We start from the raw sequence: 27,394 nt of genomic DNA, 5'->3' as shown, positions 1-27,394 counted from the left end.
TTTCAATTGTAATATAATCGCCGCCCCCTACAGGTTAGCTTCCAGAGTGAAAGGTTCAGGTGAGGGGGAGCAGGGACTGACAGAGATTGGATTCTCTCCTGCTCGGGGCACAATCAGTTTGCTGGTTTAATCGTTAACCCGAAAACTGAACCCTGTGGGCCGGTTACAGCGTTTTATGGAGTTGATATGAACTTTACAGGGGAGTCTTTTTTTCAACTTTTAAGCAGTTTCTTCCATCTTTGGTGAACTCGGCTCACCATTTGCTGTAGTTTGTGGAACCGGAATAACCAGTTTATTCCCTGCTTTTTTAACCGCCTGGTTTCAGTTTGCCAGCAAGACGCTGCTGATGAAAGGTGAGGACTTTATCTTGGTTTGAGCTGAGTTTGGATAAGCCTTTTTCCGCCTTATTTACACCTTATCTTTCCTTTCTTTTACACACACATGCATACATACATATATCTAAACACCTGGGACTTCGATTGGGGCGAACGATTGGCCTAATTCTGGTCCTATTAGGGTGATTTGGAGATGCCGGTGTTGGACTGAGGTGGATAAAGTTAAAAATCACATGACACCAGGTTACAGTCCAACAGGTTTATTTGGAAGCTAGTTTTCGGAGCGCTGCTCCTTCATCAGGTGGTTGTCCTATTAGGGTGATCTGACTTAGAGAGTGTTGTCAATCTCCTCTAGCACACGTAGGTCGGGCCGAGTGGACTTCACCAGTGGGAAGCACTATCCCCGCTTTAACTGTGAAGCCGCTGTTTGTAAGTATATTTCTGAAATAAAAAAAAGTGAAGCCGCTGTTTGTCCAGCGTGGTTTAATTTGCTCTGTACCGGATGAATCCACAGCCTAACCTGAGTGAAAATGGTTTAGCTATAATCTCCTACCGACAAATCGGGCATTTCTTTTGAAAAATCTTCCCCCTCAATCAAGTCCCAAGTTTTACTGCCTCGGAATGTGTCAATTTGTTATTTAACTACCAAAAAAAGACACTTCTGTAGGTGAATTGGAAATGGCTGCTTTTGGATTGAGCTCTTGAAAACACATCAGTCTCCTCCCACTCTAAATGGAAGGAAACAAAAGCAGAACCCGTGTTTTAAGAGTGTTGTTAAATAGCATATCAATTTTGGCATTCATTACCAAACTTACCTTTCACTGCCCTTCAGTATCTTAAAAGATAAATCCATATAACCTACTAGGCAGCTGTAGCAAAACAAAAGCTGGATATATTCTGTAAAAGTATTGAATTGTTTATGCGTTGCTTGTTTTTCTTGTTAGCATGTTTCAACTTGTCCTGCTTCTGCTAAACTGTAACCTGTCAAAAGAAACTATAAATAACAAATCTGATGTACTTTGAAAGGGTGCTTCATACAGCACAGTAATGGACCCTTCAGTCTAACTTATTCCTGCTGACCAGACATGCCCAATCTGATCTAGTCCCATTTGCCAGTGTTTGGCCCATGTCCCTTTTTAAACCCTTCCTATACATGTACTCATCCACATGCATTGTAATTGTACCCGCCTCCAACTGTTTCTTTGGCAGCTCGTTCCATAGACACACCACTCTCTGCATGGAAAAAGATAACCCTCAGGTCCTTTTCGAAATATTTCCCCTCTCACCTTAAACCTATGCCCTCTAGTTTTCGATTCCCCAACCCTTGGAAAAGGACCTTGGCAATTCACCCTTTTCTATGTCCCTCATGATTTTATAAACCTCTATAAAGAGTGGAGGGTTTGAGCAAAAAGGAGAAGCTGACTAGACTGGGGCTTTTTCCCCCGCATAGAGTCAGAGATTGAGGGGTGATCTTGTAGAGGTTGACCTCATACAGGTTTATAAGAAAAAAATTCTGGATTCGAGAATTTGGAACAGTCACTAAACTCTCCGGAGTCTTGAACATTCCAATTTGTGTACCTTAACCATCTTGACAATTGATCTTGTATTTTGGTGGAATCGAAAGCGAATAGTACTTAGGCCACTTTTGGAATAGTGTATTGTTTGCAATTCTGGTCTCCCTCCAAATCAGAAGGATGTTGTGAAACTTGAAAGGGTTCAGAAAAGATTTACAAGAATATTGCCAGGTTTGCAGGATTTGAGCTGTAGAGAGAGGTTGAATAGGCTGGGGCTGTTTTTCCTGGAGGTCAGAGGCTGAGGGGTGACCTGAGAGACATTATAAAATCATGAGGGGCATGGATAGAATAAATAGACAAGGTATTTTCCCTGGGGTGGCGGAGTCCAGAACTAGAGGGCATAGGTTTAGGATGAGAGGGGAATGATTTGAAAGAGATTTAAGGGGCAACATTTTCACTCAGAGGGTGGTACGTGTATGGAATGAGCTGCCAGAGGAAGTAGTGGAGGCTGGTACAATTACAACATTTTAAAGGCATCTGGATGGGTATATGAATAGGAAGGAATATGGGCCAAATGCTGGCAAATGGGACTAGATTAGGTTAGGATATCTGATCAGCATAGACGAGTTGGACCGAAAGATCTGTTTCCGTGCTGTACGTTTCTATGACACTATGTTGCCCTTCCAGGATATTTGTTTCACAGCAAGAGTCCATTTGACCCATCATGTCTGTGCTATCCAAAAAAGTTGTTCGGTGTGGTGCTGGAAAAGCACAGCAGGTCAGGCAGCATCCGAGAAGCAGGAGAGTCGACTTTTCAAGCATAAGCTCTTCGTCAGGAATGAGGCTTGTGGGCCAAGGGGGGTTGAGAGATAAATGGGAGGAGGGGTGGGCATGGGGGAAAGGTAGCTGAGAATGCGATGGGTAGATGAAGGTGGGGCTGAAAGTGATAGGTCAGGGATCTTTCCCTCACCATCCCTATCTGCGTTTCAGACAGATCATTCCTTCACGAGTCCCTTGTCAGGTCCATGCGCCCCCACCAACCCACTCTCCCCTTCTGGCACCATCCCCTGCCATCGCAGGAAGTGCAAAATCTGCCCCCACACCTCCCCACCCTCATCTCCATCCAAGGCCCCAAAGGATACTTTCACATTTGACAGAAATTTACCTGTACCACCACACACGTCCTCGACTGCAACTGTTGCACCTGATGTGATCTCCTCTACACTGGAGAGACAGGATGCCAACTTGCGGATCGTTTCAGAGAACACCTCTGGGACACTCGCACCAACCAACCCGAACATCCCGTGGCTGGACACCTCAACTCCCTCTCCCACTCTGCCAAGGATGTGCAGATGTTGGGCCGCCTCTATCACCGACCCTTACAGTCTGACGCCTGGAGGAAGAACACCTTATCTTCCATCTTGGGACACTTCAACCGCACAGGATCAATATGAATTTCCTCATTTCCCCTCCCCCCATTTCATCCCAGACCCAACCTTCCAACTTGGCACTGTTCCCTTGACCTGTCCTACCTGCCCATCTTCCTTCCAACCTATCTGCTCCACCCTCCCCTCTGACCTATTACTTTCACCCTCACCTTCATCTACCTATAGCATTCCCAGCTACCTTCCCCCACACACCCACTCAGCCCCACCCCCTCCCATTTATCTCTCAGCCCCCTTGGCACACAAGCTTCATTCCTGATGAAGGGCTTATGCCCGAAACATTGACTCTCGTGCTCCTCGGATTCTGTCTGTATGGCTGTGCTTTCCCAGCGCCACACTCTTCGACTCTGATCTCCAGCATTGACAATCCTCACTTTCTCCGAAAAGAGAGTTCAGCCTGATTCCACTTTTCAGCTGTTAGTTTGTAGCCCTGTAAGTACAAGTCTTCAAGTACATATCCCAGTGTTTTGGAAATGCGAATGCATTTTTAAATCGCTTTGACATTCCCGTTCTTGCTTTCCAATCTGACCTGCTTGTTGCCTTCCCTATTACTGTACTTTTCTCCAACCTCTCAATTTTCTGTGCTTCTGTAATTCTGGACTCTTGAGCATGTCTGATTTCAATTGCCCTACTGTTGATGGCCATCTCTTCAGGATAGGCCATAAGCTCTGGAATTCTTCCTTTAAACCTCTCTTCCTCTCTTTCCTCCTTTTTAAAAAGATTCCTTGAAACCTGGACTTTTAACCAAACTTTGCTCATCTAACCTATGTGGTACAATGTCAAGCTTTACAAAATGATGCCCCATGAAGACTTTTGCGATGCTTAATTATAGTAAAGGTGCTATATAAATGTAAGTTATTGTTGTGTTCTGTTTACTGCAAAGTGATTTAATAAACAAAAATATTTTTCCTCGGTGTAATATTTCAGGGTTATGGGACAAGGGGAGGGCAGTGGAACTAGCCAAATTGCACCTACTGAGAACCAGGTTGGATTTGATGGGCTGAATAGCCTTTGCTTGTGCAGTAACCACTTTATGATTCTATTCCATAAATGTACTTACATCTTCAGATTTGATGTGAAGACCTGGGAACAAATGAAACAGCAGAATGTCTGATGTTAATAAAGTTCCAAGAGGTTCTGATAGAAATCGACCTTCAAATAGACCTCATCGGGAAAAAAGATATCAAGACCACACGAGTTCCGAGAACAATCATTCTGGCAAACGTAGCAGAGAAGATCGTCGAGATTACAGGGAGTCTCACCAAAGCAAACCCAATTCTTCCCGACAATCGTACTCTCCAAGCGAAAGGTATGCTCGCTTATAACTTCTCCATCTTTTTGTTTTGTATTTGTTCAGTCATGGGAAGTGGATGTCATTAGTTAGGCCCACATGTGTTGCCTCTCCCTAATTGCCCAGAAAGCAGTTAACTGCCAAACACATTGCTGTAGGTCAGACTGGTAAGGGTATCAGATTTCCTTCCCAAAAGGAACCATCTAGGCTTTTCTAACAATCGACAGTGGCCACATGGTTAGCATTAGGCATATTTTTTATTCCAAATTTTACTAAATTCAACTTTCACCATCTCCATGGTAGGAAAAGAACCCTTGTTCTCAGAATATTAGCTGTGTTTCTGGCTTACTGGTCCAGTGACAGCATGTAACATTTTCTTTATTCTGTTAATCATGTAGCATCAAGTACAGTAACTTTCATTTACTTAGTGTACAATTTCAGGACCAGTGCCTATGCTGAGCACAACACAAAGATGTTAGAAAAGACAGTGATCTCCTTTGTAATGGGCCAGTCTGAATCCAAGGCCTGGCTAGTCTAACCCGCCAAAAATATTCGAGATATTCCAAATGGAGAAGGGATTGGTCCATCCCAGCTGACCCTTTAATGAAAAATTAAAGTAGGACCGAGATTTGTTTTTATGAAAGTGGAATTGAAAGCTCAGTTAAAATACCAAGTTATTTATTGAAAGGGATTTCTAAAAACCAATGATAAAGTAGCAACTTGATGCATATGTTTTATGGTGGAATTCGTGTACTCCACAACAGTGTATGTATTAATCCAGTAAGATTGTGTGCTAAACTGCACTGCATGCACAGACAGTAACTTGAACCCACTTGTAAATATTAAACCTGTTACAAATCTTTAAACACCATTGAAAACAGATGATTGAGTTTAAAAAAATGCTTTGTTTCAGTAAACATGATTCACGAGAAGAATACTCCCAACCTCCTGGTTCTAGAGTACCACCATCTCACCCAAACAGTCGGCCATCTTCTTCCTCACCACCTTATTACAGCTCACCATCACTAACGAACACTCCTCCTCCTCCTCCCAAAGAATCGTTTGGGACAAAGTGCTCCTACATGTGCTCAAGAAGAGGTATGTACAGTGTGACTGAGTCGAATGATAATGAATGACATTTCACTGTTTCATTTTTAAGTTGAAATATGGAATGTTTTTATCTTGGGGATGCGGGTGATTAAGTTTATAGTTTGTCGGTGTTCATTTAATAGTGACACTGGTTTGCTGAAAATGGTTAAACATTCCATTGAATTTCACCTCGATATATTAGTACCTGGGTGTTTGTCATACAGCAAATTTACTTGATTTCTTGTTTGGGACCAGATATTCTGACAATACAAAAGATTCACAATGCAATATTGCAATATTTTGATAACAATACAGTTGAATCTGGGTAAGTCTTCTGGTTGTGAAAGGTGCAGTTTAAATGCCTGCCCATTTTTTTCAGTCTGGAATGTTCTTCCACCAGCCCTATTAGCAGTGGATTCCAGATCATTACTTTTCACTATTAAAATACTTTCCTAACCTACCCTCTGATTCTCAAGAATTATCTCAAATCTGTGTTGTCTGATTATTTCCATTGGTGGAAGGGTCAATATTCAGTTGGTTGGCCTCTAGATCTGGACTCCCCCATCCCAGGGAAAAGACCTTGGCTATTCACCCGCTCCTTGTGATTTTCTAAACCTCTGTAAAGTCACCCCTCAGCCTCCGCGGCTCCAGGGAAAATAACCCGAGCCTGTTCAGCCTCTCCCTATAGTGTAAACCCTCCAACCCTCTCAATCTTTCCTGAACCCTTTCAAATTTCACAACATCCTTCCTAGAGCAGGAAGACCAGAATTGCATGCGGTATTCCAAAAGTGGCCGAACCCAATGTCCTTTACAGCCGCAACATGACTGCCCAACTCCTTTATTAAATGCACTGAGCACTAAAGGCAAGCATACCAAATGCCTCCTTCACTATGCTGCGACTCTGCTTTCAAGGAGCTGTGAACCTGCACTCCAAGGTCTCTTTGTTCAGCAACACTCTCCAGGGCCTTATCATTAAGTGTCTAAGTCCTGACTTGATTTTCCTTTTCAAAGTACAGCACCTCCCGTTTATCTAAACTAAACTCTCTCTGCCGCTCCTCAGCCCATTTGGTCCATCTGATCAAGATCCCACTGTACTCTGAGGTAAAGTCCTTCACTGTCCACTACACCTCCAATTTTGGTGTCATCTGCAAACTTACTACCATACTCCAGTGTTCACATCCAAAGTGCCACAAGATCCATCTACCTGGACAAGCATGGGGGCTCTCTGTTAAAGATCTCAACCAAGAGACAACACCTGTAGTAATACAGCACTCCATCAGTGTTGCATTTGAATGTCAATCTGAACTTTTGTCCTTGAGTCTTGGGGAATAGTGCTTGAAATCAGATCTTATGATTCAGAGACAAGAGTTCATTAACTGGGTCATGGCTGACACAGCTCACCGTAGTCAGATTGGCAGCTCTTGGTTGCGTGTCTTTGCCTGTGATTTTCTTTTCTTAGACTTAAGTTGCTTTTTGCTGTCTTCAGCATTTCTGGAAACCAGCACAGCCCTCAACCAATAACCTGGTTTGAGACAATTTCCCAATTAGGACCTGTTAGTAAGATTGAGCCTGCAACTCAGCATTGGAAACGGTTGACAGGGGTTTAAAAATGGTTGAAGTACCCGAGGTAGATTCCAAATATTATTTTAAGGTCTCAATAGGTGCAAGGTGAATTAGGAATCTTTACAACACAGGTAAAGCGTATCAGTCAAATGTGCAGTAGGATGGATGACCCAAGGTGTTGTTGAGAAGATGAGTCTTGAAGCTGGGTAGAGAAACCAGAGGGATTTACTAAGAAAGTACATTATCTTCTTAAATAACTTAATCTCAGTATAAATTTTCAATATATTTTTAAAAGTGTGCTGCTACACTACGGAGTCTTTATTTTTGTTTCCTGAACCTCATCAGGTAGGGAAGACCTGATTTTCTGTGCTTCATGTCTCAGTTCTGAATGAACACCTTTAAGGTCAGCCGTGTGTTAGTTATAACTCGCTCTGGGTTTAAGTTCTACTGCAGGTCTTTAGCACGCTGATCAACGTTGACGTTACTGGGAGAGCATCAGCCACATTGTCAAAGATGCCATCTTTTGGATGGGACATTCAATTAAGATTTCATCTGTCTGCCCAGCTCAATATAAAGGATCCCATGACGCTAGTTTTGAAGAACCATAGGAGCATGGTGTCCTGGCCAAATATTTATTGCTCATTCCACATCACATATTCAGGGAACTGGACATAAGCACACTGTTGTGGAATCTTGCTGTGTGCACATTGGTTTCAAAAGTCCTACATCGGCTGCAAAAAAGCTTTGAGACACCCCTTGGATGTTAAAAATGCATTACATAAATAGAAGTCAGTCATTTTTGTCCACTCCCTCATCATCACTTGGTCAAAATCCTGAAATTCCCTCCCTGATGACATTGTGGAACAACCGACAGCAGGTGGATTGCAGCAGTTCAAGAAGGCAGCTCAATACCACCTTCTCAAAGACAAGTAGGGACAGGCAATCAATTTTCACCAGCCAGTGATGCCCATGAGTGGATTTTTTAAAAAACTTCAGCTTCTCACAAGTTGCCACACTTTGGAGGGTTGTGTGGACAGTACAGTTTGGGAGTTGGAGTTCTGCGGTCTGAGATCATTAGCTGGTCAACGTGCCAACAACACAGATTCACTTCCCACAGTGACTGAGATTACTATGACGATTCCATCTTCTCAGTGTCTCCCCTTGCCTGAGGCATGGTGACCCTCGGGTTAAAGTCACCATCAGTTGCCTCTCCTTCATGACAGAGTAGCCCTCTGGGATTGTGGTGACTTTACCTTTTACCCAGTATGTCCTGTAGTATATTGTCATTCATGGTTCTCTTCTGGTTCAGGAGAAGTTTAAAAAGTGTGAACTACAAGTTTGTATAAAGAGGTCACAGGAAAACTAAAAGGAAGAAAATATACTTCTTTTTTGTTGCACATTACTTTGGAGTTTCTGTTGGAATGGTTCCAGATTTGTCCCTGTGAAACTACAGTAACCAAACCAGTTTTAACCAGCTTAGCTTCAGGGAAGAAATATCAAGCCACACCCATTCAATCAATTCTTCAGTGATGTAGGTGTTATGTTGTCACTGTATTGAAACCTGTGTTGTATGATGTGACCATTGAACCCCAGGCTATAAAGTGGCTATTGAGTTACAGCATAAGCATGTGATGTTGTGATGTATTTTTCTGTCCATGCTCTGTTGCAATAAATGGCAGAGATTTCTTCAGACACGAAGTTCTTTTTGTTTTTCCCAGGCAAAGCAAAATTTATCGAAGCATGCAGGAGGATTGATTTCTTTCTAAGCACTTGGCACAAATGGATTTTTCAAAGAATTCCAATTTCCTATTAGATGGGGTTTGTTGGGTGGGTGGTTGCGATTGGCTGGGGAGTGGGACAATGTGAAGGACCCTCTGTCTGTCAGATCCCACAGAAATTGTGCCAGATATGCTGCTGTTAGGCCCAAGATTTGGGACGGCTTCATGAATGAGCTTGTGATGGAATATCTAAGTTGCCTTAATTCCTACTGTCTTGGTAATTTCCAAACTGAATTGAGGTCTAACTTTCTAGAGTTTGAGGATTCCATCAAATAGTCTGTGTTTGTTATGTAGCCAGGTGCTCTGCAGATGACACCAGATACTTATTCCTGGTATGAGCCTAATTACATTCCAGACTGCTTGTGAAATATGCTTTCACTGTTCGTCACTGTGTAGGCAGCCTGCACTATAGCTGCAAAAGCACAAAGGTTCTGTTTCATAAGGTACGTGGTGGTTTTGCTTAGAACTGGAGAGCAACAATGTTTAAATAATTTGAAAGAAAGGAAACTGATTACTTAATAAAATTTAACTGTCACTGCCTATTATTCAAATACAGTAAATCCCTGGTGTCCATGAAATCATGAATTGTGAATTCACCCATCCAGGCCGAAACATAGGTATCAATAAAAATCAACATCAGCAGGCATTTAACCTACTTTTAACCTATTTTTTAACGAGCTCCGCATTTACAAATTTCTTCATTCGCGGAGGTCCTCAGGAATTGAACCCTCATGAATATAGAGGGATGATTATCTCAGTGCATGCAGTCCTTCACATAAATAGTTACCCACTGTTTGAAATGATCTGCAAGTTAGAATGAGCTTATTAAGATTTTCTGTATTTTGCTTTATGCTGAAGTTCTTCAGCTTATTGGTCTGAAAAGGTAGTACTGTGTTCTGGTTTTTTTTTCTCTCATTTTGTGGTCACAACTAAATCTGCCTACCACGCACTTGTGCAGTAAAATTCAGATCCTAACTACTTTTGGTTCTCAATCCTTCCACCAACGCAAAATTTTCTCCCATATCTATTCTGTTTAGACATCTGTCCAATCTCCTTGCAACTTTGGTTTCCCTAGGCATTTGGGTATGGAGGGTTCAGTGCCATTAGATAATGTTTGTTGTATTTATACGCACCAACTTTATCCACTTCCCTTGGTAGTGTAAGGGGGGTAACAGTGTGATGCCGGAAGAGCTGTTTTTGCAACTTTGAATTGCTACCATTACACTTTCATACATTGCTTTCATGAGTTGCTGCTTCACCTCGTGCAATGGTGCTGCACTCCAAGATCCCTTGTGTGCTGGAGGAGGTCTCGTTTACATGGGGCACCTTAGTTAAGTATTCAGATTGAAACTTTCTGTGAAAATAAAGCGGTTAATCCTGAATTTGCAAGAACTGTAGCGTGATATTTTGAAAGCTCAGATGTTAATTTGTTATATGTGTGCTTCTTGTGCTTCCTAATCCTGTTTATGATATGGAGGTGCCAGTGTTGGACTGCAATGGACAAAGTTTAAAAATCACACAAGTTCTATCCTGGTTATAGTCCAACAGGCTTATTTGGAAGTACAAGCTTTTGGATTGCTGTTCCTTTGTCTAGCCAACTGAAGGAGTACTACTCCGAAAGCTTGTACTTTCGAATAAACCTGTTGGACTATAACCTGGTGGTGTGATTTTTTTTTAATGTTTCCTGTTTACTCAGTGCAGTGCTCTAATGTAATTGGTACTTTAATTCATTTAAGAATTAAACTTCCATCAATTGCACTATCGTGTGATACAGCTAATGGGCACATCCTCCTCAGTTATAAATTGTGCAGAATATGACCAATTTTTAAAAACAAAGTACTGTGAATTTTGGAAATCTGAAATGCAAACAAAAAAGTGCTGGAGGAACTCAGCAGCTCTGCAGCATCTGTGGAGAGAGAAACAGAGTTAACATTTCAAGTCCAGGATGACACTGTGGAGCTCTGAGGAAGAATATTAACTCCACTTCTCTCCACAGACACCAGAGCTGCTGAGTATCACCAGAACTTTATTTTTATGAACAATTTTATTACCTTCTCTGTAAGGTAAATGAAAAGCTCTTCTTCTGTTTTAATATGTCGTAACTAATTACTACAAAATAACTGGTTTCGTTTCTCTGTAGTTTTTAATGGTGTCTTCCAGTTTCATTCAACTAGTTAATCAAAATACTCTAACAGACATTAGGCTTGAGTTAAAGTATTGGTTCATAAACTTGCTGTCAGTGCTTGACTCAAATAACCTGTGTAGCTGGTAGCCCAATTACTGCAAAAGCCGCTAACTTCTATGTATAACCTGAGCACGTGTGTGTTTATGAGAAGCTGGAGCTGGTTTCCCCAAGGAGAACAAAGTTGAAAGGAGATTTGATAGGGATCTAAACAGAATAGACGGGGAGAAAATTTTTGTGTTGGTGGAAGGATTGAGAACCTAAGTAGTTAGGATCTGAATTTCACTGCACAAGTGTGTGTTAGGCAGGTTTAGTTGCGGCCACAAAGGAGAATTAGAAAATGACCTGGAAGTGGAACGTTTGTAAGGCCACAGGAAAAATACAAAAGAATGAGACAACGTGTGATTTTTTTTCCTCTGGGGACAAACATGGGCATGACTGACTGAATTCCCTCCTTTGTCTTTCATGATCCTATGGTTTAAGTGAAGAAGTGAGTGGTGGGATTAAATTCTGAAACTGGAGGGCATTGTCATTCAATTCTCCCCCCCCCCCCCCCCCCCCCCCCTTTATGAAAGATGAATCTTGACCGCGGTTGACCTAATGACCTATTTCCATGTTGAAACCCCTTGTATCCTCTCAGTGGATAGAACAACTTGTTTTGAGATCTGGAGGTGATATGGGACAGGCATTAATGATCATTGGACCAGAGTTCTTGAAGACCTGAGTGCATTGCTCCTAGCATCTCAGTATGATTATAAAGAACCAGCAACTCTACATTGACCCAACAGCAGAGGTCCCTCCCAGGACAAAACAGTGGATAGCTTTCAACTGAATCCATAGTGAACCTAGGACAATGCAGTGTGAAAGACAAAGGAACGACCTGAAGTGTGATTGTGGCTGTGAGTCCCACGCCACATTAATGTGACCACTAAGATCTGTCACAGGATATACTCATCTTTCCACTCTGCTTCTTGTGAAGTCTTTGATTGGATAATCAACTGAGGTATTTCTAAGGAAAGTAGCAACAGAAGACGGACACCACAATAAGGAGGAGGACGTGCTCCACTTCATACGCTTGCATAAAGGCTTACCAATCCTGGTAAAAGCAATAAAAGTCAACTAATATAGATGCCTATAGGCTGAATGAGTCCCATCAGAGAAAGAGCAGCAACCATAGTAATTGAACTTTGGGCTCCTTTTAAGAGTGGGAAGCATATACAGATAGTATATTGTTGCAGCACAATAGGAGACGAAGGGCCAAAATAGATTCAGAAGCTAGAATGTGGTTTATACTGCAAAATCCTCCCCACATTGGAGTGCTGTATGTTGTGGTATGTCCACCAGATCTAGCTGAGATGCTTGAGGTAGGTTCACTGTCCCCAATCTTTTTTGTTCCCAATACAAAGTTTTGGAAGAAGATAGTCTCATCTTGATATACAGCCAAAGTTTACTGCTTAAAAACAATATACATGCTATCTGAGATGCACAGTAATCTGCTGTGAGATATCAGGCTTGACTTAAGAGTAAGTACACATGACTGCATACTGCAACTCCAGAACTCATTAGTTAGCTTCTCCTCGGGATAGTGCTTTTATATCCTGATGGGAGGAGCTTTTCTTAGGATATCAGTTAACCCTTTCAGGTACTATCTGCCTAATGCAACATAGTGAACTTTCATCATAATGGCAAGGCAGATAGGTTGTCTTGAGAATGGAAACTGCAATTCTGAAACAGCAGTGCTGTGCATTTTTTTTTTCATTCCTATCTGAACAAGATTCACAAATGAGATTTGACTACAGCAATGTGTGCAGGTTTAAAAACAAACCAGAAGTGCTCAGCCTTTCAATAGGTACATGGAGAGAGAAAAACAAAGCTAATGTTTTGAAAGCAGATAGTTTCAGTCTGTCTTTATGAAAGGTCCAATTTGCAATGTTAAAATAATGTGTTCTCTCCATGGATATTCACTGCCCTGCTCAGTGTTTCCACCACTTTCTTTTTTCAGTTATAATCTTGGATCTCCAGCGTCTTCATTTTTTTTCTTTGATATTTTATTTTAATATATCCCAATTCTGAATGAAATTCTTCCACAAAAGAAGTAGATAAATGAACCTATGGGTCATGTAACTACATCTTGCTGTGTTCAGCTGAAATTAAAAAAGGAAGCAATTTACAAGATAAAGGTGATCAAAGTATGAGATTCCTTTAGCAGCATGGTCGAATATCAAAAACGCAAAACACAGAAGAAAAGCAAGACAGATGCTGTATGACATTAATGCCATAACATTCCTGCTTGAACTATAAGTTTATCTATTAAAACCATTGCTGACAATCTAACATTTATAACAATCTCTAGCAACTGACACTTTGCAATTAAAACATTTAATTATATAGTGCCAAATGAATTGATGTCTAATGCTCTTCTGCACTCCCTGGTCCTCCGCTGTATCTTCTGTTGATCTGTTGTGTTGAGGTGTTGGACTGGGTGTGCTCTGTTCCTGCACTAACAACTTCCTCAATCTGCTTGTTGCAGGGTTGTTGCAGATCTTTGAAATCATTCTGAACCTGGTGGTGCTGATCTGTGCTGCAGCAACCCAGAGTGCCTCTGCTGGCTTCGACAGCATCGGAGGCTTCGGGAGTACTTACTATTACAACATGGGCTATGCTAACAGCGGATTTCTAAATCACGAAGTGCAGCAGATCGGCGAGCTAGATGTTCAGTACAACAGGATGAAGTCGGCCACTGTGTACTGTGCAGTAGGGCTCAGTGTCATTCTGTTTGCTTTTGCCGTGGCCTTTCTTGTTGCCGGATGCATAATGCAACACAACAGGTCCTCTGTGCAGGACAGCACAGTCTTGAACTTCCTGATCATGGAGTGTGTGGTGAAGGCTCTCGCAGCTGTGGTCTATCTTATTGGAGTGGCATTATACCTTCACTTCATTCATAAAATTAATGCCACTGACACATGCAAGCAGAGGGAGTCACTCTACAATAGACATGGCTACAGTTCGGTGAAATGTGCCATACTGGGCACCGAAGTTGCCGTTTCCATCTTTGCTGTCATGCTGATCATTGTGTACGTTGCCGAAGTGGTACTCGGAGTTCTGGCTTACCGAAAGGTGCACACAGCGCAACCAGAATACACCAAACCTCTGGGCACCTCTGTCGGGCATCCTGCTACATCCCCTGAGTTGGCACCAATTCAATCCCAGTTATCATACATATAAACTTGAGCTTAAGCATGTATACCACTGTGGATGCTGAACATCTGAAACAAAAACAGTGTGTGTGCTGGCAATACGCAGCAGGTCTGATAGCATCTGCAGAGAGAGAAAGACACAATTGACATATTGAGACCAATGACCCTTCAAAGATAGCTGGGGAAGGGCCGAATTTACCCTGATGTCAGAGTAGAGCTGGGGGTAAGAGGTTAAAGGTAAAGTCACCCTAGCTGCTTTCTCTAATCAAAGAGAGTCGAACGGAGATGGCTTAACCTGAGGGTCACCCTGCCTCCGGCGAGGAGAGACATTGAACGGGAGTCCTTTACAGTGACCTCAGCTGATGTGGGAATTGAACCCATACTGTTGGCATCTTTCAGCATTACAAACCAGTTGTCCATCCAGTTGAGCTGATAGAATACCTAATGTCCAGAGAGAGTGAGAGAGAAAAGGGATAGGCAGTCCAGGTGATTGCTGCTGAGACAGAGAAATTATGGCCAGGTATTAAATCTCTGTTTTGCCTATCCCTTTTTCTCTTTAGGTACTCTCTCTATGTACTCTACTCAGTGCATCCACACCATCATTGATGTAAAATTCAGCCTCCCCCAACTATCTTTGGTGGTTCAACTCGAAATATTTTCTCTCTACAACTATTGCCAGACCTGCTGTTATTAACTGAAATGTCCTGTCCAAATGTTGCCATGGTACCTTTAATAATACACACAGCAAGATACATTTGCCTGATTTTTTAGGTCTCCGGATCTATGACTGGTTTTAGAAACAAAAGCTGCCAAATCTTGCCAGTCTTGGGGTTAAAGCATACTGTATAACATTGATGCAAAATTTGTGTAATAATTTTTGTGAATGAATAGCTAAACCTTTGTGCATTCAGAAACTGTGGGTCTGAATTCCTGTTATGGAGAACACAATTGCAACCTGACTCTTATGCTTCCACTCAGCTTCTTTATAGAACCACTACTCCTTATGCTGCTGAAGAGTATTTAAATAGAAGGACAGTAACATTCTATCTTATTGTGTACATGGGCAGGAGCGGGCTGGAAACATAGGGGGCAGGGAAGAAAGTGTAATGCGATTTTGCAGCTTTTTCTCTAAACAAGAGTGTCAGATTTACACAATGGGCCAAGTTCAACCTCCTGGTTTTTACCATTGCCACAATTAGCAGAAATTAGAAATTAATGTGCGTTTTCATGTGTTTTGTTTTGGGCAAGACAGTGGGTTTTGTGCCTACCCCATTCTCAAAGCATGCTCTCCCCCCTCTTCCCCCCCTCTTTCCCCCCTCTTCCCCCCCTCTTCCCCCCCTCTTCCCCCCCTCTTCCCCCCCCTCTTCCCCCCCTCTTCCCCCCCTCTTCCCCCCCTCTTCCCCCCCTCTTCCCCCCTCTTCCCCCCTCTTCCCCCCTCTTCCCCCCTCAAACAGGACCCGGAGTCCTGCCACTTGGAGATTCAGCATACACACCGTAGGCCACCCCCTTGACACCGCGGTGTAGATGGTTAATGTAGAGGGGTCATTTTGCTTTCGGATGCCTTGGAAAATGCTATATTTAACACAATCACCTCTTGAGTCAGAAAGGTCAAGTCCAGCTTGGAGACTTGAGGACAGAAATCAAGGCTAATGCTTTGCTGCATTGCTGACAGAGTTGCTGCACTGTCAGAGGTGCCACCTTTTCATATGGAAAGTTAAATCTGTATTCTCAGGCAAATATTGAAATATCCTGTAACACTGGTTAGAAAAAGAATGAGTGGATTTCTCCAAATCTCACCTCTAGTGTCTTTACCAATATTTATCCCTCAATCATCACCATAAAAACTGATTACAATGTTGCGGTTGTGGGAGCTTGCTGTGTACAAATTAGCTGCTGTGTTTTCTACAGTAAAAAAGTGAATACACTATTTCCTTGCCTGAAAAGTGCTTAGAGAGGCGTAGTGGTCATGTAAATTTGCTACATAAATGTAAGATTTTCTTTTCCTTTTCAGCATGATTATTTAAGTAGAACTCCAATGCCAACATCATGTAGCAGTCACATTCTGACGTATATTTCAAAGTTGAGATGGGTAAGCTATTATGGGAATATATGAATCTAATTACACTATTTAATTACTCTCCCCATCTGTGTGTAATCTCTCCATTATTAATGGATAGATTCTTCACAATGCTAAAATGGAAAAAAGAACGCAATTATCAGATGGCAGTGACAAAATAGCCAATTTGAATTGATCATTGTACATTATTGAATCCACACAGTGGGTCTAGTTACACTTAAAGTGTAATGGCAGTTAATATTACAAAATGGGTACATTAGTCACCCCTCTTTTTCAAGTCTAGACATTTACATATGTGCCAGTAGCCTCGCATGACTGCAACTTTTATTGTGGCTTTGCTTAATCATTTCCATAAGTTATAGATGGGAAGCTGCATGGCATCCTAGGACTGAAGCATTTTACTGAACATACATTCCTGCTAAGGGATTGAATTTGGGAGGTAGGTTAACAATTTGGATCAAACAGCTGGAGAATATTGACGGATTCTGAATTTTTTTGTGAGTTTATGCCCTTTCATTTGCGGCTGTAACGAGGTTTCTGTTTAAGAGGAAATAATGACCTATTCTATCAATCCAACTATTATAAACCTGCTGAAAGGGCACATTTGGCCTGACTTTCGATCCTTTGTCATTTCGCAGATCTAAAATTGAGAATAGTTTTGACTCTCCACCTTTTACGACACATTGCAAAAATGAGAGTATGTTAACGATGTGATGTTTAAGATGATGTAGCACTGACAGCAGTCACATGCTATAAAGACTCTGAAAAATCCTAGAGATATATTATTAAGATCAAAATTGTACATAAAGTGTAAATAAGAGTGTGAAACTCTTGAGTGTTAGACTAGTTATCTTTAGGGAAAGAAAAGATGGCACCAGACTTAGAGTGGGGAGTCTAAGCATGATTGACCAGGATATTGGATGGTAGAGAGTTTGAGTTATGAAGAGAGATTGGATACAATGGGAGGAACGTGATTGAGATGTATAAAATTTTCCCATTAGAGAGATCAAAGACCAGGGCATAGATTTAAAGTAACCGGCAGGAGGTTTAGAGGGAATGTGATGGCAGGGGTTGAAATTACCTACAGAGTGGTGGGAATCTGGAACTCTCTGCTTATAAGAATGGTAGAGACAGAAACAACATTTAAGATGCAAGGCTGTGGGCCAAGAGCTGGAAAATGGGTTTTAAATTGTTAGGTGTTTGTGTTTGACCAGCGGAGAGTCGACTTCTGTGCTGTCGGCTTCTATGACTCAATTGACTGTCTAAGGAAGCAGAGTCTCAGTGGTATAGGATAAAGCCCTAAAGTCCCAACCAGCCAAACACATGAAAACTGATTGATTAATTGATTCAGGGTTTATTAGTGATGGCTGATCAAACCACAATTATTTGGAACTAACAGATAACTCTCAGGAAAATTTGTGATGTTAAGTGACTTCTTTAGTAGACTAAGGGGCAGCAGGTGCTGTGTAGTACAGCTAGGCTAAAAATGAATTTGTACTCCTGTATATTAATTGCCAATAATGTTACTTCAAGCACAACATTGCATTCTCATTTTACTTCAGTTCATGTGATGGTAAATATACGTTAAAGGCCAAGTTTCCTACAAGATGAAATACTTGATAATTTCTGATAGCGTTATGTGGTGGAATCCTCCTTCATCATGTCATCTTGAGTTCTAATTTTTTTACTTGTTATATCTTGAAGAATTTCAAATTGCTTTGTTGGAGGAAATTCATCACAAGAGCAGTGATATCAATCATGGCTTCTCCAAACTGGAAGTTGGAAACCTCAACTTCCCACCCCTACCTCCTCACTACTTTTACAGTGGGGTCACCATGGGAACATGTTTAGGAAGCACTAGGATACTTTAAAATGATACTGAGAACACATTGCAATGCTTTATGAATTGACAGTGAAAAGGACAAATTACCTTTTTGGCATTGACTTCTTGAGACAGAAAGTTAACAGGGTTACTCAATGTGTAGAAGTGTGTTGAGAAAGAAAATAATTTTAATGGTAGTTTTGATAGATATGTACTTAGCAATGAACGATCAAGGCAAGTCCATCTGCTTCGATTAACTACAAGAATGTAACAATATTCTTAAAATATAAGCTGCACTACTGCTGACATTCTTTAGTTTTATTTGGTAGTGTGCTGTGAAGGTGAAAGAAAGAATACTTGGAGAAATGTAACTGTTCTCTTGTTAACTTAATGTTGTTTTGTGAGGTGTGTTGTCATACTTTTAAGCAAAAGGAAGTTGTTGGAAATTCTTTATTATTCTTTAGTGAAGTGTTTGACTGTCTATGGTTTCATTACCAATGTATCATACAGTTGTAAAACATTGTGATTTACCTTTGGTAATTTAGTTTGGCCTGGGCAGGACACACAAAATGCATAGGTAGGACATGCAAACTATACTATCTGTCTAGTAATACAGGGGTGTTAGTGAATAAACTAAATGTCAGCCATAATGTCCAAATGTGACTTCTTGGAAGATCTAAAACAGCAAAGTCCAAGAATAAAAGAAAAGGACAAGTCGAGAAAAGATTGCAGGGAGGTAGCCGAGTTTCATGTGGTGTGGTAGGATGTGAATTTCTGTCTTTGATTCAATAGGAGTGGGCTTACAACTTTTAGGAAGGATCTGAAGAAAAGTCAAGCAAGTGCCTGGACACTCTTTTGACTCACTGAGGAATACTAGAGTGCTTGGACATTTTGAAAATGATGTTATGTTATGTGTCTCAGCCAGAGCAACTTAACAAGACAATGTGTCAGTGTACCTTTTTAAAGAGATATGCTTGTAATTTCTTTGCTGCATTATAATGTGCCCTGCGGGGTGTACAAACAATTCATTACATCATACTGCAAACCACATGAAACATGACATGCTACTGGAGATAAGTTGGCCATTGATGCTTAGTGTTAGCCCAGACACTCCTGTGCTTGTGGTTGCAGTGTTTGTTTGTTAGATTCTTCAATACCACCATATCCACACCCAGCTTCTGTTGTTATGAGGGACAATATAAGCATGTTGCACCAGATTATACACCTGTAATAGAGACAAACTCGCACCATACTATGGTTAGACTATTGGCGGTGGGGGTTGTGGAGCAGAAGGGGTGGTTGAAAAATAATATTGGATATAGCTTACTGGATCTAACACGTGATTGGTGCTGTTTTGTATCTTAAGTATTTAACATTCACTTGAGGTTTAGGAAAGTTTAATTCTATTAGCTATGTTGTTTATGTTGTTGAACCATATTGTGTTGTCCATCTATATAATTTGAGTGGCTTAATGCCATTCTCCTAATGTTATGGAACGTCCAAATTGGTGAGACTCAGTCTCTGCAGTGGTGTTGTCTACTTGAGGATGGTTAGGAATTTTGAACAAAAACTGGCCTTGCTAATGCCTATATCCCTTGAAAGAATGAACTGAAATTCCTGCTGAATAACATTATCAGATTGCACTTATGAAATTATTTCTGTCCAAGAAAATAAAGAAAGCATATGGAAAGCATAAAAACAATGCAAATTCAAATATAAACTAATCAACATATAAAAACCCTGCAATGCTGCATTACTAACCATTGACACTACGAGAAAACTTGTTTATTTGGGAACAGGAGTAGGCCATTCAGCCCGTCAAGTCTATTCTGGCATTCAATGTGATTTAAGGCTGATCGGTGGCCTAACTTCATTTACCTGCCTTTTGGCATGTTCCGTTTAATACCTTTCACTTCACTTTACAAAAAATTATCAATCTCAGTTTTAAAATTAACATTGAATCTGCTGCTATATCAGTAGTTAATTAGTTTAAAAGATCAATGTTTAAGTACCAGCAGGAAGCTTTATAAATTCTGATTACGTAGGATTGGAATTTTAATATCTCATTTTTGCAGAACTGTTTAATTTGTGATTTCTGAAAAGTTTACAGGTGTACTTTGTTCATCTAGTTACAGAAGTTTTCAGTTTCATGGTTCATTCAGAGCTGCACACTTGTATTTGTCTGAGTGACATCAGTCTGTTACATATATTTTATGCTAATATTATGATTCTGCAGAGATGGTGGGAAATATGTTAAGCTTACAGGAAAAAAAAAGTGCATATGTATGGGTCAATTTTCCAGTTTTATTAATGTTTGTTGAAGCTCTAGAGCCATATTTTATTTTTTGGTTTACAAATGACTTTGTTTTTCCACAAGGAGACTATAATTTTTAAAAAATTACTACAGTGTTAAGAGATCTCACTAACCACAAGGGAATGAACATACTAGGGCTCATTCTGTACAAAATACAAGACTGGGAGGTTTCCAATTAAGAGATCTCTTAAGATTATGAAAGGGTTTCAGTGAGAGATATTGACAAGACGTTGGCTGCTTCTAGATTATGGAAAACAAGCTATAAAAATAAGTTAATCAGTAATAAATCAAATTGAGAATTCGGGTTAAAAGACCTTACCCAGAGAATTATAAAAATATGGAGCTTACTGACACGCAGATTGGTTGTGATGAATAACAAAGGTGTATTTAAAGAAACAAATGAAGATGCAAGTGATGGAAAATGTTGATAGAGTTTAAATGAAGGAGGATAGAGAGGAGCTTCAAATAAACTCTAGTCTGGAGTCATTTGGCTTCCTACCGTACCATACGGGCAGCACGGTGGCTCAGTGGTTAGCACAGCTGCCTCTCAGTGCCAGTGACCCAGATTTGATTCCAGCCTCGGGCCACTATTTACGTGGAGTTTGTACATTCTCCCTGTGTCTGCATGGGTTTCATCCAGGTGCTCTGGTTTCCTCCCTTGGTCCAAAGATGTGCAGGTTAGGTGAATTGGCCATGTTAAATTGTCCTGTAGTGTCCAGGGATGTGCAGACTAGGTGGGATTAGCCATGGAAAATGGAGGGAGAGAATAGGAGGGTGGGTCTGGATAGGGACCACCTTCAGTAGGATGGTGTGATCTTAATGGGCTGAAAGGCCTGCCTGTTTGCTGTAGGGATTCTATGTACTCTTTGTAAAATAATCTAATTAAATAATTACATCATTGTCAATGTAGCAATTCAGCACCTAAACTGAGTTTTAGTAATAATCTCAAAAAAGCCTCCGTTTCCTCCTCGGAAGTCAGATTTGTGCTGGTTTTGTTTTATTTAGTTATTTGAGAGTAAACTACTTTGGTTGTAAAGATGAGGAATATCAAATAACTGAGGGGGGATAAAAGTTACCGTATTTTCAACCATTAAGTCCTTGTTTGTCCTGTTTTTCTGACTTAGTATAAGATGGATTGAATCCAACTAAATGAACTTGCTTCATTTTTTAAAGGAGAATAGACAGACAGAAAACTCCCAAGTTAATCAGTAAATCAAAAATGGGGAAAGGTTTAGGTAATACATTATTGACAGGGTAATTTTGTGAAAGTTTGTGCCCCAGAAGTCACAGACTTGGAGTGTGATCAGTGGGTACCATCTTCAGGTATGCCAAGACATAGCCAACAAAACTCTGTGACCGCCACAAAGTCTGGAGGCTGCAGTGATTGGAGCATGGTCAGCCAGGTGGATCTCATTAGAGTACGAGGGTTCCGTGACTGGGGCTGTCAACCTGATCCAATCAGGGAGTGCTGGCTGACAGATATAAACAGGAATGTATCACACAGCATTGCCCTTTGATGTGAGGGGCACTACTTGTTCCTGGCCACTCGGGTGTTTCCTTTCTTCCTGGTGGTGGAAATTTGAATAAAGATTTGTGCACCTTGGGGAAAAAAAAACACTCCTCAGTTATTCACTCTGACAGCTGGCTTTGAGGGAGCTGGATCAATGTCAAGGACTTTCCACGTATCAATCAGGGGTGGCTTTGTGACGGGATACCAGCCTTTGTGGAGTTATTAAAAACAAAACACTCCTCAGTGGATCATTGCTAGTGCTGTTAGGAAGAGTTTAAAATGACTTGACAGGATGGGAAGCAAGATATGGTGCTAAGAATAATAAACGAGGAGAATAGCTTGCACAAGAATAAAAAAAAATAAACAGGAGTGTATCACACAGCATTGCCCTTTGATGTGAAGGGCACTGCTTGTCACAGGCCACTTGGGTGCTTCCTTTCTTCCTGGTGGTGGAAATTTGAATAAAGATTCGTGCACCTTGGAAAAAAATATAAACAGGAATGTTGGGTTTGGGGCCTGGCTTTGCCATTCCCCTCCCTTGTAAAATTGCTGTTTCTCTGTAAACAGCTGAAAATGTTAATTGTTTGTGTAAACCGTGAATTGTTTAATAAATATAAACAGGAAAAAAAACCAGGAATGTTGGGATTTCAGTTACGTTCTAATTTCCCTGAAAACTGGTTGAACGGTGGAGCCTGGGGCCTGGCTTTGTCATTCCCCTCCCTTGTAAAATTGCTGTTTCTCTCTATACAGCTGTTAATGTTAAGTGTTTGTAAGCTGTATCTTGTTTAATTAAAAAAAAACTTGAAGATATATATAAAAAAAAGCAATGTCAGAGGTTCTGCTCACTTTAGGAGGTGGCTCAGCACTAGTTGGGTCAGAATCGTGTACTACGCATGTGTAAATATTTGGTGACGGGATGCTGGCCTTCATAGAGTTATTTCAGAGGCAAGTGCCAGATTGCTGAATTTATAATTGGAAGGTCACTCCTGTAGCATCTAGATGCAAAGAAGTCAGTACTACAACATCTTCATTATTTCAACAGATAAGAATGTGTATCTTTATGATGCATTTATTTTAAATTCATCATAGATGAAAGTACTGAGTGTAAGTGGATCTGTTTACTCTAAAACACAGCTAAATGTTTTCTGAAGTCAAATTTGTGCTGTAACATTGTGAATCATATTAGCAGCATTAGATTACAGTATAATTATGAAAGATTTTTGCATATGTACATTATACCTCAGTATATTCTTAAATATTGATTTAAATTTTAGAGGGATTTTACAGTTTTTATATGGTGATAGTGAAGGTAACGTCAATTTTTTTTCTTTGCCTAATGATTTATGAAAATGCTCAACTTTTAATTCTTCAAATTTTTCCTCCTAACTTTACATGTTTTGTTGAATTATTTTTGCAAACAAAATAGCACATGAAATGAAATTTTACAAAATGGTCATTGTATAAAATGAAGAAATGTAGCAGCTGTTATCAGTTGAAATAGCAAATTTGTTTATGTAAAATATGTCAGGAAAATGTATGAAACAAAATAGATTTTGCTTCAGGTACAATGTTTTGCAACAACATTTTTGAGTGTGACACTGGGGCGTGTATGTTCTAAGACTCACAGATTAAACCAGAACAAAATAGCAACTGAATATTTCTGTCTGATATTTTGTATTTAAAGTTCATGCTGTAATTCATTCAAGAGAATAAATTGTACAGTTTCCTTTTTACAAGCGTTATTACAGTAACTTTATCAAATTTTTTTTATTATATGTTCTCTCTCTCTCTCTCTCTCTCAATCTTTCTCTCTCTCTCTCAATCTTTCTCTCTCTCTCTCAATCTTTCTCTCTCTCTCTCAATCTTTCTCTCTCTCTCTCTCTCTCTCAATCTCTCTCTCTCTCTCTCTCTCTCTCTCTCCATTGTGCTAAATCTCTTTAGCCATGTTATGACACCGCTTTCTTGTCCATTGAGTCCTGAGGTGAGACTTCACCCTCAGATTCTGGTTCTGATGCTGGGGTGCCACAAAACTACCCAAAAGTGATTTCTTTTTTTGACCCAGACTCTCTCAACTGAGTGCCTTTCTTCCAACAGAAACTAGTAACCATCTATAAAAACACCCATCTATTCAATTGAATATTAACAAGCACTGCCCATTTTGGGCAAAGCAAATCATCCAGGGGTGGGGGGGAGTTAGAGCAGGAAGGGACTGAGTCAAATTGGAGTTGGAGGAGGAAGTTAAAGCACTGTATTCCCTTGCAGTGCCCACCTCTCTCTCAAGACATTGATGGACATCGCATGCTCCCTCTCCAAAGACACCCAGACAGTCACCCTCCAAAGTCTGCTGCTTGGACCTGTTTACAGCCAGCATGGCCAGGCCTATGAGGAAGTCTTGCAGTCTGATTAGTGTGATTGTGGGGAACCATTAACAGGCAGTTTTCCATCTCTAAAGGAGACTTATTGAATTTATCAGCCAGGATAGGGTGCAGCCTGCTCTTTCCAGAGCTAGGTCAGCAGGCAATAGAAACTGGAAATACTCAGCAGGTCAGGTCACATTTAAGGAAAGGGAGAAGTCAACATTTCAGGATGATCTCTAGCATCAACTTGGTAACTTCCTATGTTTTTTCACTTTGTGAAAGGCTTTCGCCCTTGCCTTGGATTGGCGGTAGTGACAACAATTTAATGACAATAGGTTTGGTCACCAGGTTTTCAGATTAATAATAGTAACTAAACCAGCCTTTTTACATAATTAGCAGAAAAGTTGACAAACTTTTGATGGCCCTGTCATCAATAAATAACTTTATTAAATTTAAATTTGTGAATCAATTTAACCACTGGCTTGAAGGATCTGTCAAACTGTGGAACAAAATGCTAATCATTTTATCAATTAATTTTTAATGGCCAATTAGTCAACCAGTTTGGAGAATGCAATGGCAATAATAACAAACCCTCTGAGCTTGATACCTATACAATCACTTCAACAAGTGGACATATTTTAATTTTGTTTGCCTTCATTGACCCTGTTTAGCTTTGCATTTCTTAAGGTGTATCAACGAAGGGTTCAGAAAAGGTTTACAAGGATGTTGCCAGGGTTGGAGGATTTGAGCTATGGGGAGAGGCTGAACAGGGTAGGGCTGTTTTCCCTGGAGCGTCGGGGTGACCCTGTAGAGGTTTACAAAATCATGAGGGGCATGGATAGGATAAATAGACAAAGTCTTTTCCCTGGGTTGGGGAAGTCCAGAACTAGAGGGCATAGGTTTAGGGTGAGAGGGGAAAAATATAAAAGGGACCTAAGAAGCAATTGTTTCACACAGGGGGTGGTATGTGTATGGGAGTGGTGGTGGCTGGTACAATTGCAACATTTAAGAGGCATTTGGATGGGTATATGAATAGGAAGGGTTTGGAGGGATATGGGTTGGGTGCTGGCAGGTGGGACTAGATTGGGTTGGGATATCTGGTCGGCATGGACGGATTGGACCGAAGGGTCTGTTTCCATGCTGTACATCTCTAAGCTAACATCTTTTCAATAGGATGGAGACCAGAATTGCACGCAATATTCCAAAAGTGGCCTAACCAATGTCCTGTACAGTCGTAACATGTCCTCCCAACTCCTATACTCAATACTCTGACCAATAAAGGAAAGCATACCAAACATCTCCTTCATTATCCTATCTACCTGTGACTCTACTTTCAAGGAGCTATGAACCTGCACCCCAAGGTCTTTTTGTTCAGCAACTCTCCCTAGGACTTTACCATTAAATGTATAAGTCCTGCTAAGATTTGCATGTAAAGTCCTTGTGTGATTGCATGGTTTTAAAATGTTTGCTTTCTCTTTGCAGGTATCTTGCAGTTTAGCGAGGTTGTAACCAATATCTTGGTCCTGATTTGTGTGGCAGCAGCACAAGCAGCAATATCTGGCTACACGTCCATGGGAGGACTTGGCGCGGGTGCTTTCAGCATCGATTCGGCGTACAGCCCTTTTCAAGGCACTGAGTTGGAGCAGATCCGGGATCTTGACCTGCAGTACAGCCAACAGAGAACCCCTGGAGTGTATGGAGGAGTAGCTGTTAGCATTGTTATGGGATCTCTTACCCTTCTCTTTTTAGTAGGTGGTGCTAAACCGCTTCACCGCCTCTCCCCAAAATTTCTCATGGCTGAATTTGTGTTTAATATTCTTGCCTGCATCGGCTATATAGTGGGTGTTGGACTTTACCTGCATCTTATGATTTTGGTAAATAGCACAGAAGTCTGTAGGCTAAGAAACCGCTTATATGCCCGTCACGGTTATACCTTTATGAATTGTGATGTACAGGGGGGAGATGCTGCTGTTGCACTATTTGGCTTAATTTCTTCTTGCCTGTATTGCGCAAGTGCAGTAATGAGTTTTCTCACTTTGAGGACACTGAAGAAAATTAACAGAGATATGTACATGAACAATACGGTCCGACGTGACTTTGAGGAATTTGAACATTCTAAACGTACAAACCATCAGGAGGATAAGGCTGACCAACAGCTCACAACTCTTGTTTAAGATAGCTAAGCAAACTAAATTTTGCGTTTCAAATGTTTCAACCTTTAACTAGTCAGTAGTTGAGCCAGGTAGATCAGGAGGATTCCATGTTAAATCATGGATCTGCACTGTGTTAGCTGACACCAGCTGGTGTAGTGGGGGACCATTAAAATTGGACTCCACTCCCAGGGATAGAAAAGAGGAAAATTAGTTCAGAATTTCCAATTCTGGTGGCTATCCAGTAACACCTGCAGGAAGGGTGCATCTTGTAATGTTAAGCAAAAACAATATCAGGATTGTTTCTGATGATCCATGGATTCAGACGACCAGTCCTAAGATCATAATGGCCTTGGCTGAAACATTGGAAAATATAAAACGGACCCAAATACAAGGGAAAACAACAGAAAATGTTGATCCATTTAACATGCTGAAAAAATGGTTTTTGAAAGTTAAATTATACAACTCTGGTGAAGGTTTATAATCTAATGTATATATTTTATAAAAGGTTTTGATATTTAGATCATTTGGAGATGACTGCACACACATGTTTAATACCTAATTAAGTGAATTAGAACATGATATATTGTATGCATTGCTGAAAATGTGTTGCCATAAAAATGCAGCAGGTCAGGCAGCATCCAAGGAGCAGGAGAATCGATGTTTCGGGCATGAGCCCTTCTTCAGGGCCCTAAAGAAGGGCTCATGCCCGAAACGTCGATTCTCCTGCTCCTTGGATGCTGCCTGACCTGCTGCGCTTTTCCAGCAAC

General features: G+C 40.9%; 1 protein-coding gene across 5 annotated transcripts; it reads left to right on the top strand.

Moving 5' to 3' along the window:
- Nucleotides 1-27,271, top strand: LOC122564472 (MARVEL domain-containing protein 3). 5 transcript variants are annotated; one of them, XM_043719409.2, is made up of 4 exons: nucleotides 1-353; nucleotides 4,363-4,603; nucleotides 5,499-5,683; nucleotides 13,728-15,695. In XM_043719409.2, the coding sequence occupies exons 2-4, from the start codon at nucleotides 4,401-4,403 to the stop codon at nucleotides 14,420-14,422; spliced, it is 1,083 nt and encodes a 360-aa protein (XP_043575344.2). In that variant the 5' UTR covers nucleotides 1-353; nucleotides 4,363-4,400; the 3' UTR covers nucleotides 14,423-15,695. The 5 variants fall into 5 exon arrangements, with proteins under 5 accessions (XP_043575344.2, XP_043575347.2, XP_043575346.2 ...); XM_043719412.2 differs by lacking the exon at nucleotides 13,728-15,695 and adding an exon at nucleotides 25,957-27,271 and having other exon boundaries at nucleotides 42-353; XM_043719411.2 differs by lacking the exon at nucleotides 1-353 and adding an exon at nucleotides 624-764.
- The last annotated feature ends 123 nt before the right edge of the window (nucleotides 27,272-27,394 follow it).

The sequence above is a fragment of the Chiloscyllium plagiosum genome, unplaced genomic scaffold, assembly GCF_037043375.1.
Source record: "Chiloscyllium plagiosum isolate Xiang-an unplaced genomic scaffold, Cpla_swu_hap1 HiC_scaffold_34, whole genome shotgun sequence".
Taxonomy (NCBI): Eukaryota; Metazoa; Chordata; class Chondrichthyes; order Orectolobiformes; family Hemiscylliidae; genus Chiloscyllium; species Chiloscyllium plagiosum.
This window is presented reverse-complemented; position numbering and strand designations above follow the sequence as displayed.